Genomic DNA, 16449 nt, shown 5'->3' with positions numbered 1-16449 from the left:
ATGATTTTAACTTGAAGTGTGATGTCCTAAACTACTTCAACTTTATGTCATCGGACAACATGAATTCAAGACACTTCTAGCCTTACAGATGATTATGGAGAATTATTAAAAAACTTTAAGACACACCCTTGCTGATCCATTTTAAACTGGCGTGTCGTAACAGGAGAAATCAGTGGTGGACCTGTATGTCCAGTATTAACCTGCGAGTGACTTAAAACAGAATTAGAGATTAAACACCATGGGTGCTTTGGTGCCGCCACTGTATCTTCCTGATCACTCTGCCTTTAGCAGGGAAATGAGAACACACAAACTCACAGAATATGCACAATATGTCTCTTACATGCAGAAGAGCCTGTGATTATGTGTGTGGAGTCTTTACTTTAACTCGTCTGATTTATGATACATGTTTGGGAATGGATGTCAAAAGTCATGTTCCCGTGCAACTGTATAAATATGTATGAATATATGCACTGCAGTAATCGGAAATGCCCACATGTACATGCAGAGCAATTATATTTCTGACATCGGACACTTCATCTGGTCTGATTTTATGATACATGTTTGAGAGTGGATGTCTCAAGTAATGTTCCCATGCATCTGTATAAATATGTATGAATATGTGTACTGCAGTGATCCGGAATGTCCACGTGTACATGCAGAACAATTATATTTCTGACATATGAGCAGATGGGTGAATTACATTACTGCCACAAGTGTTGAGAAACGCGTGTTAGGAAAATATGTGTGGCAGAATTGATATTGTGGATATGTGTGTCAGCGAGTAGGTAGGGGTCACGTTTGCTTGTATGAGAGAACTGAATCCACGTGGACGCGTCAGAGCAGTGGGTGAGCGTGGTTGGAGGAACTAAGTATTGTAAGAGATGTGTACGTGTGTGTATTAGTGGGGTTGGTGTGGGGACTTATGTGTGTGTGATATGGGAAAGGTATGTGTGGGTGGGTTTGTAGTGTGTGTAGGGTGGTGGTACATGATCGAAGTATGTATAGCAATCTAACTGATGTTATTAGACGTACATCCTTATCAGAATAAGGTTTTGAAATCGGTTTGGTTCTTAGTCTATTACATTGCTTCCCTAGGCATATACGCAATTCGTGCATGATTAGTCCATCATGTATGTGTTCCGAGCCGTCCAATTCAAACTCCCGGTTTCAAGTATGTAATTTGTAGTTCTGTAACGATAACCATAGGCAACAGCTTTCAAACATTATTCAATTAGGAATTGACTTTCATTGTGTGTGAGTTTACTGGCGTATGAGGGCTCAGAGGGCTCCGACGTTCAAGTTTGGCCCTCACTCTATAAAGGTTCATACTCCAATGAGCTCACACAAGTTAATTGTAATTTTTCATCACAATTTTAAACCTCAAAGGATTTAGGCCTTTATCTCTACACACACCTTTATCTTGTGTGTGTGACTTCTTGTTTACACTGACCGCCATAAACAACCAGCTTTATCGCGGAATGAAATAGTACCTCAAAAAGAGAGGTGACACGAGCGTATGTGTGCACAATTTGCTCATCAGACACATTTGACACCACACATGTATTCAGATAATATCACCATTAGATGAAAAATGTCTGATAAGAACTACTTCAGTAAGTCAGTCACTACGGCAGCGCGTCGTAATACATTTACATGAAGTACAAAGCGTCAAAAGAGCCGACACGAAAAACGTGACGGGAGAGATTTCGGTGGTTGTTAATGAACTTGTGGCGGTTACATGTTTTAAGTCACCTTTGATCAATTTGCCCATCATTGAAAGGTGATCAAAGCTAGTCACAGTCTCAGCAAAGCTGAACACAATAACTCAGCTCATTAGTTTTTGGCTCTTATATGGTATGTCACCAAGACGTTTCATGACTATTTGTGCCGCAAATCATTCACTGTGAACACTGGCAAGACAACCCTCTCTAATGCCCCAAATTCCACTAAGTTTGTGAACGGGCATCACTGCCATGCACAACTTACCACTTATGAATTCTCCCTTGTGTATGTAAGAATGTCGATGGAGAATGCAATGTAATTTGATAATCTCATCAAATGCTGTGGGGACTCTTTCCTCCATGATATAATGGTAGAGCGTCCGCCCGGAGAGGGGAAGGTCAAGGGTTTGATCCCCGGCCGCGTCATACCAAAAGTCGTTAAGAGATTGTACTTGTTATTACCCTGTCTGGCGCTCGGCATTAAGGGGCTAAAACAAGGACTGGTTGGCTCGGAGTCAGTATACTGTGTCAGAGTGGGGTATTTATTTTAAACTGCAGCATGGTATCTCGGCGGGCTAGCACTATAAATCAGCATCAGTCCGGACTAGTACAAGCAGCCACACACGCACACACGTGCATGCACGTCGCTAAATAAGTGGAATTTTCTTGGACGCGACGTTAAACCCCATTTCACCTCACCTCACCTCAATCTATGGAGATGGTATGGTTATAGGAATGCCCTGGTCATTAGAGACCATTTCAATAAATCTGCCTTTGCCAACCCCACTCGCAACCACACGGCACATACTGCAGTCCAAGTACTGTTTGATCACATCATTGTTGACTGTGCCATTCCAGAGAATTCGCACTCTGATCAACAACTGTGAGAGTAATATGTCCAAACAGTTGTGCAGCATATTGGGAATACTGGGACCACTATGATGGGTAATGGACAATGCAGGCAGTTTACGGACTCAGATGCTCAGTTCTCTGGAGAAGCAGCAAAAGGCAAAGAAGAAAGATCATCTTTCTCACTTATTGTATGCCTACAACTGTTCACTCCCTACTTACCCGTGTTTGGCAGACATCAAAGGCTGTCTGTTGACGCTGCTTTTGGAACAACACTGGTCAATATTTCATCATCAGCTACTAACCACATTTTTGCGGCTCTAGCAAGCAAATTGCATACTTCATAATCGGTGGAAAGAGGCTTATTACATGATAGATTCTGAACTTCAAAATCTGCCTCATGTTTTGACGAACGACGTTGGTTTAAATTGAGTTTGCAGTCAATATGTATCAACAACATTGGGAGACGCAACTACTGCAAACAGCTTTATTTCTGCGCCGTTAAAATATTTATTTATTTATAGTATTTATAGATTGGCGAATTAATTAATAGAGGACTGTCAGTGAAATGGGAAAAGTTGTTGGTCATAATGTGACTTCAGGATAATACCATGGAATAGCCAATAACGGACCTGGAATTCGATTTGAAACGTATGCATGATACGAAAAGTCTCAAATGGATTTCTCAGGTACCATTCACTCACGTGTGCAGTTCAACCGTTTTCTTTGATAAACAGTGCACAGAATATAACATATATGAATTAAAAGCAAAGATGAAAGGAATGCCAAACTTTATTCAAAGATGATTACATATCGTTCTTTCCGTGTACATGTTTAAAATATATTCCTTCTGAATATCTGGTTTCAAGGTCTGAAACTATTAGTGGACTGTTATATATAATCCTTTACTGTCAGGCCACATAGGAACGTATATCTTTTCACTGACACCCTCCCCCGTACGGAGCAAGGTTCTGGATTCGAATGATTTCAAGGTCAAAGGTATCAGGTCCATGCAAGATTTCTTCTATCGCCTCGATTTTCTGAGGGCCAACTGGCGCGAAGTGCATTAACTGCAATGTGACCAAAAAAGAAGTCATTGTAAGCGCGTTCTTAAGGACGATAACCATCACAATTGCTACAACAAACTATAGTGGGTGAGATAATTCGGTGTAACACACCCTTTAACATTATTTTGTAATTAGAATGCTGTGTCAGCCTGATGTACGGGGAAAGTCAGAAGTGATGCAGGAAAAGATATTTACCAATTAGCACAAGGAATGATAAGACAAACCTGGAAACCAAATCAGGGGATTAATGAAGAGTGCAAGAAGGTTTACCTCAACTGGAAGGCTTGCTAGAGTTCTGAAACATGCCGCCCGTTGACCAGCTTTCAGAATGCCCATGTCTCTCACAAACATCTGTCTCATCTTCTCATCAAACTCAGCAGTTGTTAAATCTGAAATGTAAGCATGAATCGGGTAAAATACATGAGTCTGGAATAGGAACTTTGGGATTTTTTTCACAAAGCGTGCACAGGACTGTGCATTTTGATCCTTTGTGGGAAGCTGCCTAATTCCTAGTATATTTAACACCTTTGATTGTTCTTTACTTCAACCCTTGTCCCCGTCACCACATGTTACAGCAAGTTAGTATTGGACATCCAGGGATCCTGGAACTAATTAACATTCGATGCTTAGGTGCTTTCAAGATTCCTACCACAAAGTCCAGAATGTCAGCTATTTTTTATTCTGGAGATAATCATGAAGTTAGGTTTATGGACTCTGACACGCAACGATTGTTTGAACCAGATAGATTTATGGTCATTTAAAACCTGACTGGTCAGAATAAAATCCACATCTTTAATATCTCCTTGAAAAACAACACATGTGTACACCTGTAAATGTGTATATTACTTCGTGTGCTGATATGTTCAATGTATAACTAAATGAGCTACAGTGCTACGGCGCTATTATTCCAGGACAAAGCTTATACTCGCTGGAAGAGCTGCTGCGTTTATCCCACTTTTAAACCAACATGCACAGTAGCTAGAAAAGGTTTTCTGCAGGTGAGTTAGCCCCTGTGATACTGCATGTACCATATACGTTTAACTGTATTATAATACTTGTTACTTTATGATAATACTTACTTGAAACTATATGATAATACTAACTTGTAACGATCAGTATGTAAGCGCTTAACTGCCAGACATACCTTTGACATAAAATATTTGCTTGCCAAGCTGTAAGTGATCATCATCCTTGAGAGACATATCATAAAAGTCTCTGGATATATTAACCCCAAGTTCCCGGGCGTAGTCACTGCAGCGGTACACTGGGGTCGTTTTCACCTCATAGCCCTTTCGTGACAGAAAGGTTGTCAACTGTGGCCAGCTGCAAGCTTTCTCAACACCAAGAACTGAAATTAACAGATATTTATTTTCTCATTAAAAAATAATTGGGAGAAACATGTTATTTGACAAGAAAGGACAGATGTTCTATTTATTTTGTATTTCCTTACTTGACTTTATTATATTACTCTAAAAGTTATTGTGTCATTGAAGCTGACTGAAGTTCCGGCATGAAGTTTTATTTCACTCAAGAGAGATACAATTTTATCAGTCAAATGCAATATTTCACCACTGACTACAAAATAATGTGCATCCACAGACAAGGATACTTCATCTTTGGATGGTGAAAGAACAAAATCATATGTCCTTCATGATTGATATAGATTTACGTGGATTGGGCGTTGCCATATAGTTTCATAATATAGCAACATTTTCTTTTCAGCGAGTACGTGTTGAGAAACAATAACGTGTGTCTTACAGCAAGTTTGTTATGAAGAAACATACAACAACTGGTTCATAATCAGACTTACCAAAAATTACCCTTGAGTTCCCGAGTTCCTGTTAAACATAGTGCAATTTATTAATATATGCGAGTAAATGATTGAGATGGGAGATTGAATGTTGAACACTATAGCTATTTCACCAAACGGCGCCCGCCCGATCAAATAAAGAAGTCTGTTAGGACAAGCAGCATAGTTGTTCGTCTAAGATTAACAGAATGCTTTGTTGCAACCAATAACAAAATATTGATAATAACCATTTTACTAACCTTAAATGAAAATAGAACTTTGATGTCAGTTAGACCCTCCACTGTTTCCTTAATCTGCAATATGTCTGCCGTCTCGTCCCTCCCCTCCTTAGGAGGAAGGGTGATGTCAACTCTGTACAGGAGGGCGTCTCTATCATCATCGGAGCCGAGAACCGACCAGGGGAGACACGACAGGGTGAGGAGACCAACGAGGAGCATGACCATTGTTGTAAAGTCGTTCTGCCCTCAACTTCTGGCTACGGACAAATACATTTTTTGTTGTAATATCAGTGGGTTGCCTGGCCCAGATTCGATGATTTGCACGGCGGCGTCAAATAACTGGAATCAGGTGGAGTGTGGTATAAAACACACAAACAGAAAATGGTGACGAGAATCAGTCAGGTAGCAGCCAAGCTTACTCGGCTTACTACTTCTGAATAACCTGAAACACATTGTCAGTGACCCTCGTGTGGTAAGGGATAGTTGTCAAGTTGAATCTCCTAAACTGTTACAGTGTATAAACTACCGAGATGTATTCATCATGTACATCTGTTGTGGTCTTTGCATGTCCTTGTCGTCAGTAGGTGGTCACAGTTTGAACAAAATATTCATGTTATGTCCTATTCTGTACGTAAAGGAAAATTGACCACTACTAATATTTCAGCACGTCAACAAATTATAAGATTATGCTGTAGAATAACTGCAACCGACGCTAGGTCACTATACGGGCCCCATACCGGTCACTGCCACGTGCACGAATTCGTAAGTTGACAACTACAGTCTACCATGAAAGCTATAAGAAACATTTGCTATGGGCTTTCAGAGTATACTATGGTCATATTTGAACATGAGCAAGTATTTGGGCGAAGATGTCTTTCGAAAAAGATAAAGGCAAACAAAGTTTAAATCTGGGATACTGGTCATAAGAGGCGACTAAATATTTCGTGTTCGGGCATGTTGACTTGGTTAATTAAATGTCTTAACCCATTTGTGTTGGTCGATGCTCATAGTGTCAATCATTAGATTGTCTGGTCTAGATTCGACTATTTATAGATCTCCGTCATATAACGGAAATATATCTGATAGCAGGGTTTATCAAACAAACAAACAAAACAGACGTAACATCTTCCAGTCCAACTTCGGCCACTAAGAATGACGATAATTCGTCTTTACTACTTTACTATTAACGACTTAAACACGTTCACAGTCGAAGGAACATTGTGAATGCCCGTTGCATTTCACATAATGACAGGTGCCAGAGCATAATGCATAACGCACAGGTATCACATAACAACACAATAAACGTCGATGGTAGACTTAATTGTTCTGTGTACTGCTAGACGCCTAGTTTCAAAGCCTAGTGTTATTGCCAGTTATGTAGTATCAAGTTAATATGTATGTATCAATCTGAACTGCAAGTATTACTGGCCAAATGCATTCCCGTTTTCTCCGATCCTGACTCAGTGTATCTCTTTTGTGAAGTCCAATAATTAGACTACCGGTAAGAAGGAAATGATGTAAATGTATCTCTCGGAAATGGTGTTCTGGTAACCAGTCTAAGTATAGAGAATATTTTTGAATTGTCCAATGTTGATATTTTTATCTACGATGATACCTCAGGCTTAAGACTGTCATCATGAGGGAGATTCTATTGAAGACCTCTTTGTCCTGAATACAATTTGTGGTATGTCCACAGTGTGGTTACAGTGCTACACATCATATATACTCTCCTATAATCTATGCAACTGCTTCCCAAAGCTTATGCATGTAACTTTGTCATAATTGTTTGCATAGTCCTTCTAAAAAATAGAGCAAGGTCGTTTAATGTATTGATGTTATAAGACATCATCAGTCCTGTCAACGTAACGTACAGACACTCCAATCACGTTTGTGACGTCTTCTGTGCTCTTTATGCCGTCTCACATTTGCTCTCAGTCTCTCTGTATCTGTGGAGAAAGTTGATATCTTACCTTTTTGAATGTTAGGAGTTGAATACTGGCTGGTAACTGCTGCCGAAGGTTTGACTACATCTATATATATACATATATATGCGTGTCTTCCTGATTGAAATTCTAAGTGCTCATGTCAGCATAAGGCAGAATTCTATTTACATTTATGAGATAAGCTTACTCCTTTTGCAAGGCAGAGCATGATTACCTGTAGATACCACACTAATACCCACAGTTCAGTATGTGCTTTCTGTGACACACACCTACTTTACTCCATACACACGTTCAGTATATTTGTACCTATGACACCATTACCTACAAATCACGATTGACGAGGTCAACAAGTGAGGTCGGTCAAGAACGCTGACAGGAGCGGACCCACCATCATATACTATGTCTGCCTTTACTCTATATCAACAATAAACATAGCTGCAGTCGTCCTCAGAGGACAGAGTGTAAACTTAAAAAATGCATCACGGGTTTCCAATTACTCTCCCATTGGCTACACCTCAGTAATGTCGATTATCTGGTCATGAGAGACAGAGCTGAAACGGCTATTAGTGCTTGGTGAGAGCCTGTCGCAGTAAAAGTTATGTTGGAATTTACCACAATAATCAAAATATGCCTCAAAGTAAATCATACATTTTGTCTACAAATTATGAAGAAAAAAGACTCATTTGATAAACATACATCAAATTGTATTCATTCATGAATGAAGTCTACTAATTCCAATACAAAAAGAATGTTCGCTTACATTCCTATGAAATAATTTTGTAAATTATGTTACCCCGATAACAACAACGATAACAAAGAAAAAGTACCTTCAATTCCTAGTATGTCCTAAATATGGTTAATTTGCTGAATTTGTATTATCACACAATCTGGCATCACATTTATGTCTGGTTCCATTCCATACAAAATGATATCTGCTGATGTGACGTCTCTCTGATGCCTGTCTCTTTCTCTCTCGATAAATCTCGTTAAAGAGACATCTCTTATAATGCACATTTCCAAGTTCGGACTTTTGCACATTGTCTTGAAGCATATCCAATGTCCAATTTATCCCAACATTAAGAGTCAATAAACAGTGTTCTGACCCTGAAATGACCACATGCTAAAACAAAGCAAGGTTCATTTGGGGGGTTGGGTTAGAGAGGTATAGAGTGGTATATTATTATTAGGGTCTTGAAACTTTCGACTATTACAGTACATATATAATATACAATCTTCAAGAAAAGAAACGCACATTTAGTATGTAGGTCATTGATCCTGACCACACAAAACATCATGGAGACTGCAGAACGCATCCCTGGTTTGACGAGGATTTTCGGACCAGACTGTCGCAAGGCTGGAATCTGACCCAGAGGACCAGTTATCGTTCATGTTTTGCAACAGATCCAACGACAGCGACACTTGCGTTGGTGCCATACCTTACAGTCTTGGAGAAACTGGAGACGAGTGTGGTTTAGCCATGAATCACGATTTCTTCTTCACCGGCGCGATAGAAGACAATGTGTTTATCCTCGTCGAAATTAGCGTTTTGCCCCACATTGTGTACGCGAATTCGGCAATTTCGGTGGCGGTAGTGTCAAGGTGTGGGTGGCCTCCTACACCAGGAGATCTGACTTGGTTGTGGTTAAAGAAAATTTGACTGTAAATCGCTACATGAATCACATTCTTCCAATCATTGACCGCCAGAGGGAGCTGTTTCCACAGGACAACGCTCCATCGCACACAGCTTGTGTCACGGTAGACAACCTTCATAATCCCAACATCAACGACTTGCCCTGGCAATTTCGAGATCTCCACTGCCTGCCTGGGGAGAAATTGCAATATGAAACCCTGAATAAAACGATTTCCTCCACTATCTCCATGTTGGTATGGAACACCTGGTAACCCAACTAAAATTCATTCTCGCATTCTCTCCACACGGACCAAGTGAGCCAAGAACATGTGATCCAGCTCCTTGACCATGAACCTAATCATCTGCAGCATGTCTTTACCAACCTCCACCAGCATCCTTCCATTCACCCTACCGCACTTTGGCAAACCTTCTCCCAAGCCACCAAGTTCAGTTTGACAGGGTTTATATCCTCTCTACCACAAAAAGAGAACCATCGGAAGCCAAAGAAATCCGCCGTCACACACGTTTGATCCACAGACATTAAGTGCATTGCATCCAGTCTGCCAATAAAGAGCTAATCAAACAGCTTGTTCAACCTTCTTAATCCTTAACATATATATATGACTTCATTACCCGTGAGCTGCTTGAACATCTTACTCTACATCTGCCTTCATCTAACGAGCTGTGTGCCACTTGTTATCCATCACTTGTTGTGTTGTTACTGATAATCAGATGCTAATAACAACAAATCTTGTGTCTGTAGCTCTCACTACATGGTTGTTGTCAATCCTTCTTGATGACGGTGTAAGAATCTACATCAAACCATTGCTTAATGTAAGTCAGACGTTGTTTTCGATAAAAAGTTGTGTTTTCTTATTAACTCACCAACTTCTAGAATGCCAGTCGAACAATTCGACAAACAGATTAGGAACACAAACTGGAAAACCTGTGCTAAAATAATCGAGAATAATGTTGTTAACAAGACTATAGATTAATGTGTGTGATTAAAGATAGTTTATAAAATGAAACCAGAAACGAATTAAAGACTGAAAATAACGCGCACCTGTTGCTTAAGACACTGGAGAAGGATCCATCACTGAGGTTACACAACACACATGCAGATATCCGCTAGATATCCGCTAGAATGGCGTATGCAATCTCAGACGTTTTAAGAGAAATGAAGAGAATGTTGATGGTTTTAACTTGAAGACTGATGTCCTAAACTACTTCAACTTTATGTCATCGGACAACATGAAAAAGTTTACAGGGTGAATATACATCTGCTATTAGCGGATGGTTGATCATGAACAAATCCTTAATGATCCTTTACAATAGTTTTATTCATACCAAACAAAAGGGATCACTTATCGGCTGTGCTGACTTTCACTCAATGTGTGGATATATTCAAGACATTTCTAGCGTTACAGATGATAATGGAGAATCATTAAAACACTTTAAGACACACCCTTGCTGATCCATTTTAAATTGGCGTGTCGTAACACAAGACTACACCGAGAAATCAGTGGTGGACTAGGTTTGACCCTGTATGTCCAGTATCAACCTGCGAGTGACTTAAAATAGAATTAGAGATTAAAAACCATGGGTGCTTTGGTGCCGCCACTGTCTCTTCCTGATCACTCTGCTTTTAGCTGGGAAATGAGAACACACAAACTCACAGAATATGCACAATACGTCTCTTTCATGCAGAAGAGCCTGTGATTATGTGTGTGGAGTCTAAACTTTATCTCGTCTGATTTATGATACATGTTTGGGAATGGATGTCAAAAGTCATGTTCCCGTGCATCTGTATAAATATGTATGAATATATGCACTGCAGTAATCGGAAATACCCACATGTACATGCAGAGCAATTATATTTCGGACATCTGATACTTTATCTGGTCTGATTTTATGATGCATGTTTGTGAGTGGATGTCAAAAGTCATGTTCCCATGCATCTGTATAAATATGTATGATTATGTGTACCGCAGTGATCGAAAATGCCCATGTTTATGACATATCAGCAGATGGTTGAATTACTGCCACAAGTTTTGAGAAACACGTGTTACGAAAATATGTGCGGCAGAATTGATATTGTGGATATGTGTGTCAGCGAGTAGGTGGGGGTCATGTTTGCTTGTATGAGAGAACTGAATCCACGTGGACGCGTCAGAGCAGTGGGTGAGCGTGGTTGGAGGAACTAAGTATTGTAAGAGATGTGTACGCGTGTGTATTAGTAGTTGTGAGTATTTTGTACATGGTGGTGTGGGGGTTTGGGGTGGGCACTTATGTGTGTGTGATATGGGAAAGGTATGTGTGGGTGGGTTTATAGTTTTTTGCATGGTGGCTGTACATGATCTAAGTATGTATAGCAATCTAACTGATGTTAGCAGGTGTAAATCCTTATCAGAATACGGTTTTGAAATCGGTTTGGTTCTTAGTCTATTACATTGCTTCCCTAGGCATATACGCAATTCGTGCATGACTAGACCACAATCTGTGTGTTCAGAGCCATCCAATCCAAACTCCCGGTTTCAAATATTTTTCAAGTATGTAATGTGCAACTCTGTAACGATTACCATAGTCGACACAAAAACGTGACGGGAGAGATTTCGGTGGTTGTTAATGAACTTGTGGCGGTTACATGTTTTGAGTCACCTTTGATCAATTTGCCTATCATTGAAAGGTGATCAAAGATGTGTCATATAGACACTCAGATAATTTAAAGATTGCTGTAGACGGTCTCTGTCAGCCAGGACACTGATCGATTCGATACTACGATAGTCATGTAACCGACCTCTCCTCCAATGAAATAGTTGTATAACTTCAAATTAAACCAAATGTTACAGTATAATTTCCTGTTCACAGCTCCGTTTCATGTGTGCGGACATCAAACCTGTACAGGCAAACATATGTGTATGGGAATATACACTGAAACGATACAAAATCATGGCTAATCGTCATGATAAAAGTATAATAAGTTATGAAGCCTCATTGCTAGGAATATGGACGAAGCTTATTTAGTTGAGACTATCTACATTAAGTTTGTGTCCTACTTTTTTTCGATTTTTCGATTTTGTGCTGATTTAGGATATCGACCAAACTAGGTATCTTCTTGCAATCAACCTACAACGATCTCTGGCATACACATACAATGTCTTTTAGCCAGATTCACTTTATTGTATTTTCCTTACATTCTAGTTTAGACTTTTACAGCTGGTTAGATTTTTTTCACACCCATTTTACTTTTAACGCAGTTCATATACATCTGTTGTCATGAAAATATTACATTTATAAGCAAAACGCCCAGCGCAATACACACATTATGTGTTTGTCTCTACGCCATCAGTAGACTTAACTATGTTTATCCATGATCGGTTTCAATACATTAACTATGATGGTATATGTTTATGCCATACTGATCGGCGACGCGATCAGCATTTGCTGCTCCATGGAAACGCCTTGTGTTCCTGTACGAGCTGGAACGTCCCCTCCCCTGTGTTTTGTATGTACAGTTTTGTGTGTACAGTTACAGGCCACAGAGTTTAGACACTGCCTCCTCTGAACAGAGTAGTGCAACAATAGCCAGCCCATCTTCATAATTTTATATGTTTGCTTATTGTTGTTGAAATGCATGAAGGTTGACTGCTGCATTTTAGCCACATGTAACATGAAACATTGGTTTGTTTGTTTGTTGTTTTACGCAGCACTGAGCAATATTCCACCTATATGACGGCCGTATGTAAATTTTCGAGTCTCGACCAGACAATCCAGTGATTGATATCATGAGCATTGATCCACGCAATTGGGATCGATGACATGCATCAACCAAGTCAGCGAGCCTGACCACCCGACATTTGGACTATACACTTGCTTCGTGTTCATTATTAATTGACTGTTGTTTTGTAATATGCCCAAATCGGCCCTCATCATACAGAAGCGCCGGAGTGATTAATCTTGGTTGGTTGGTTGTGGTTTAATGCCGCAATATTCAGCAATATTCCAGCTATATGACGGCTGTCTATAAATAATTGAGTCTGGAGAAGACAACATTGAGACTAATATCATGAGCATCGGTCCACGCAATTGGGATCGATGACGTGCATCATCCAAGTCAGTGAGTCTGACCACCCGATCCGGCTAGTCGCCTGTTGGGACAAGCATAGTCGCCTTGTACCGCAAGAATGGGTTGCTGTAGATCTCTCCTACCCCGGATCGTCACGAAATGTAGTAAGGGCATAGCGCACAAATTTCCCTAGTCGCTTGCAGTTCGTTAAACCATTATGTACCGTTACGGTGAACCACAAACTAACCAGACTCACTCACTTATACCTCACATCACCATCATCTGACAAATCTGGATGGATAATAGCTTTCCACAAACTTTATTGGAATTCAAGTAGTCACAATAAATACATGCGTTAATGCTCCCCAGGTGAGGTACAGATCTTTGTGAAAAAATTTAAAACATGATTTAAAACACTATCATTTAAACTTCCCATATGTATGATGACTGGAATGTCGACGTGTTTGTTCTTTCAGAGTCTTTACAGATTCTGTTACCTTCATATGTAAAGGATCAACAACTAGGTCGGATATATATTTTTGACCCTGTTTCTTTGGAAATGTTATGTTCTGTGTATCTGTAGTGTTAGCTATATAATCAAGCCAATCCTCCCTTCAAATAAGCAGTCACAGAGACCTGCCATTACTTGATTAAACAAAGTACTACATTTGAAGTAACATTGTAGTCAAACTTCGGATTTATCACTATTCTGTGTTTGCCTTTTACACTGAAATAAGTCAGAGGAACCAATGCATGACCACCAGGTGAAGACACGTAAGTAACATTTTCATGTATGACAATGTTCCAGGGAATAAGTTCGTGATTTGGAATCTTGTTAAGGAAATTTTTGAAATACGTATGCTGAGACACTTTGCCACCTGATACATACAATAAATAATCTTCTGTTGGATGGAAGGCAATACCTAATATGAAGGACCCACGGGCTATGATTGAAACGTTGAGACCTGCATAATTTAATTGACGAATTTTGTCCATATGGCTAACATAAATCCTCTGTTTAGATGGATCAAGGGTTATATCAATTGCCATGTCTTTATGTGCATAGATTATACGAAAGTCCTCGCCTGTTACTGTCATTCTAGAAAGTCTACAAGTTTGCTTTATTGGAGTAAGTGCTGTGAAAAACACGAGTTGTTTCCCATCATCAACACATAACCCGTATGCAGACATGTCTCTGAGTATTGTAGAAGCCATGTAATTGTCGAGTACAAATGACCTGATTTGATGTGGCTTACTGGTGGCTACCAATATTCGTCTCCCTGATTGTACATACGCTATTGACAAAATCATATCCTCGTTGACGAAAGGGTACAACTCAAAGGCGCCATCGGCAATATAAAGTTCTCTGAACCGCCTCTTGCCGTAGTTGTAAGTTGGAACGACGAGTAGGCGAGCACCTTCTGAAACTTTAAATATAACAAGATTGAGTCAATCATATGAACCACATCTCAAGTATCTTAAAGCAGAAAGATATCGAACGTGTGGTCTTTCACTCAGATAAATAATTGAAGACTTGGGTAGGATGAAGTCGAACGGAACTTATGGCCTTGTTACTCGCCGACCACAGATTTGCCTTGTGCAGACTTTTTGAATGGCCTTGCACGTTTGTATGAGCATGATCGTAACTCCACCCTTAATGCTACACTAAGGGCGGCAACCTCTTTCACAAAGTCCCCTTAGGCTATGATCAATGTAAATACAGATTTCACAAGAGTTTTCGTGAAAATGGCAGCATTCATCCTATTAAATGAAGCTAGGAAAAAGAATCCGATCAAAGGAAAAAGAATATTTTGTGATCGGACTTTGCAACTGGACACGTTATCTGATGACGATCTCATCGCTACAGTATTCGAAAAGCAGCTATCTTTGAGATTCTAAAGGAAGTAAAACCCAACATTGAACATTACAATAAGCGTTCCCATGCAATCATGCAAGAAACTCAGTTACAGATAACGCTTCGTTATCTGAGCAAGGGTTCTTCATGGAGATTAAAGATTTGTTTCATACTCGAGTGTATCAATTTAAGGGCCTTCGGTAGGACTGTGCAAAGCCTATAAATAACTCTGCATGCCATCCAGTTTCCAGAACCCGACTCAATCCAAGCTTTATCAGGATGTTTTCAAGATATTTGGCTTTCCCCGAGTTATCGGTGCAATTGACGGGACGTTGGTACCCATTTGGCGTTCAGCGAAAGAGGAAGAGCCTGCTTATGTCTGTAGGTAGGGATACCATGCGATAAAAGTGAAGGCTGTGTGTGATGCAAATCAAGTTGTAGCTTCGATCCACGCAATTGGGATCAATGACATGCATCAACCAAGTCAGCGAGCCTGACCACCCGATCCCGTTAGTCGCCTTTTACGACAAACATAGTCACCTTTTATGGCGAGTATGGGTTGCTGAAGACCTATTCTACCCAGGAATCTTCACGGGTCTAGCCGCTAAGAGTGTTAGTGACCCGTGAAGATTACAGGGTAGAATACGACTTCAGCAACCCATATTGTAAAAGGCAATTATGCTTAAAACAGGCGACAAACAGGATTGGGTGGTCAGGCTCGCTCACTTGGTTGCGTAGATCGATGCTTATGATGTTAATCACCGGATTGCCTGGTCCAGACTCGATTATTTACAGACCTCCGTCATATAAGCCTTTATATTGCTGAGTGCGTCGTTAAACAAAAAAAAAGATAAGAGTGTTAGCAAATGGGACTTTGTGCAAGCGGATCCTGGACAAATACATATTTAGAACAACTGGATGACGCCAAAAGAATTATATCCATTGTAAAAGAATTTCACCTTAGTGCAAAGGGTGGTCGTAGAAAATCTTATCCTTACGATGACACGAAGGGAGCTTTGTGAAACTAGTGTAAATAGTTTTAAAATCCACGTAGCTGCTAAGAGGCAAATGGGGCTCTGCGCAAGCGGGCCCTGGACTAAATCTCACTTGGAACAACTTGATGACGCCACAACCATTATTTATCCTTTAGCCTGCTGAATTGTTTTCACGCTTCTTGGCACTGCCTTCTGGATTAATTTTAGCATAAGGAGCTGTACAGAGGGTAGGTGATTTCAAACGATCGGTGCTTCATTAAACAAGGAACATTTGAACCAATACATTGCACATTAA

The 16449-nt window shown here is 40.1% G+C and overlaps 1 protein-coding gene across 1 annotated transcript; it reads right to left on the bottom strand.

Annotated features, from left to right (window-relative positions):
• Positions 1–3508: 3508 nt before the first annotated feature.
• LOC139460539 (uncharacterized) lies at positions 3509–5944 on the bottom strand. Its single transcript, XM_071242007.1, has 5 exons — positions 5687–5944; positions 5448–5475; positions 4782–4985; positions 3908–4026; positions 3509–3640 (listed from the first exon to the last, which is right to left on the bottom strand). The coding sequence occupies exons 1-5, from the start codon at positions 5888–5890 to the stop codon at positions 3509–3511; spliced, it is 687 nt and encodes a 228-aa protein (XP_071098108.1). The 5' UTR covers positions 5891–5944.
• Positions 5945–16449: the final 10505 nt, after the last annotated feature.

This window comes from Haliotis cracherodii, unplaced genomic scaffold, assembly GCF_022045235.1.
Source record: "Haliotis cracherodii isolate W230 unplaced genomic scaffold, xgHalCrac1.p SCAF_14, whole genome shotgun sequence".
Taxonomy (NCBI): domain Eukaryota; kingdom Metazoa; phylum Mollusca; class Gastropoda; order Lepetellida; family Haliotidae; genus Haliotis; species Haliotis cracherodii.
This window is presented reverse-complemented; position numbering and strand designations above follow the sequence as displayed.

What these genes read in the sequence shown, in the direction of transcription:
- LOC139460539 (XM_071242007.1), bottom strand. Translation starts at nt 5,890, where the DNA reads ATGGTCATGCTCCTCGTTGGTCTCCTCACCCTGTCGTGTCTCCCCTGG. An exon ending in GAACTCAAGGGTAATTTTTG is followed by an intron (nt 4,986 to 5,447) that starts GTAAGTCTGATT and finishes TGTTAATTTCAG; the next exon opens with TTCTTGGTGTTGAGAAAGCT. An exon ending in GCAAATATTTTATGTCAAAG is followed by an intron (nt 4,027 to 4,781) that starts GTATGTCTGGCA and finishes CTTACATTTCAG; the next exon opens with ATTTAACAACTGCTGAGTTT.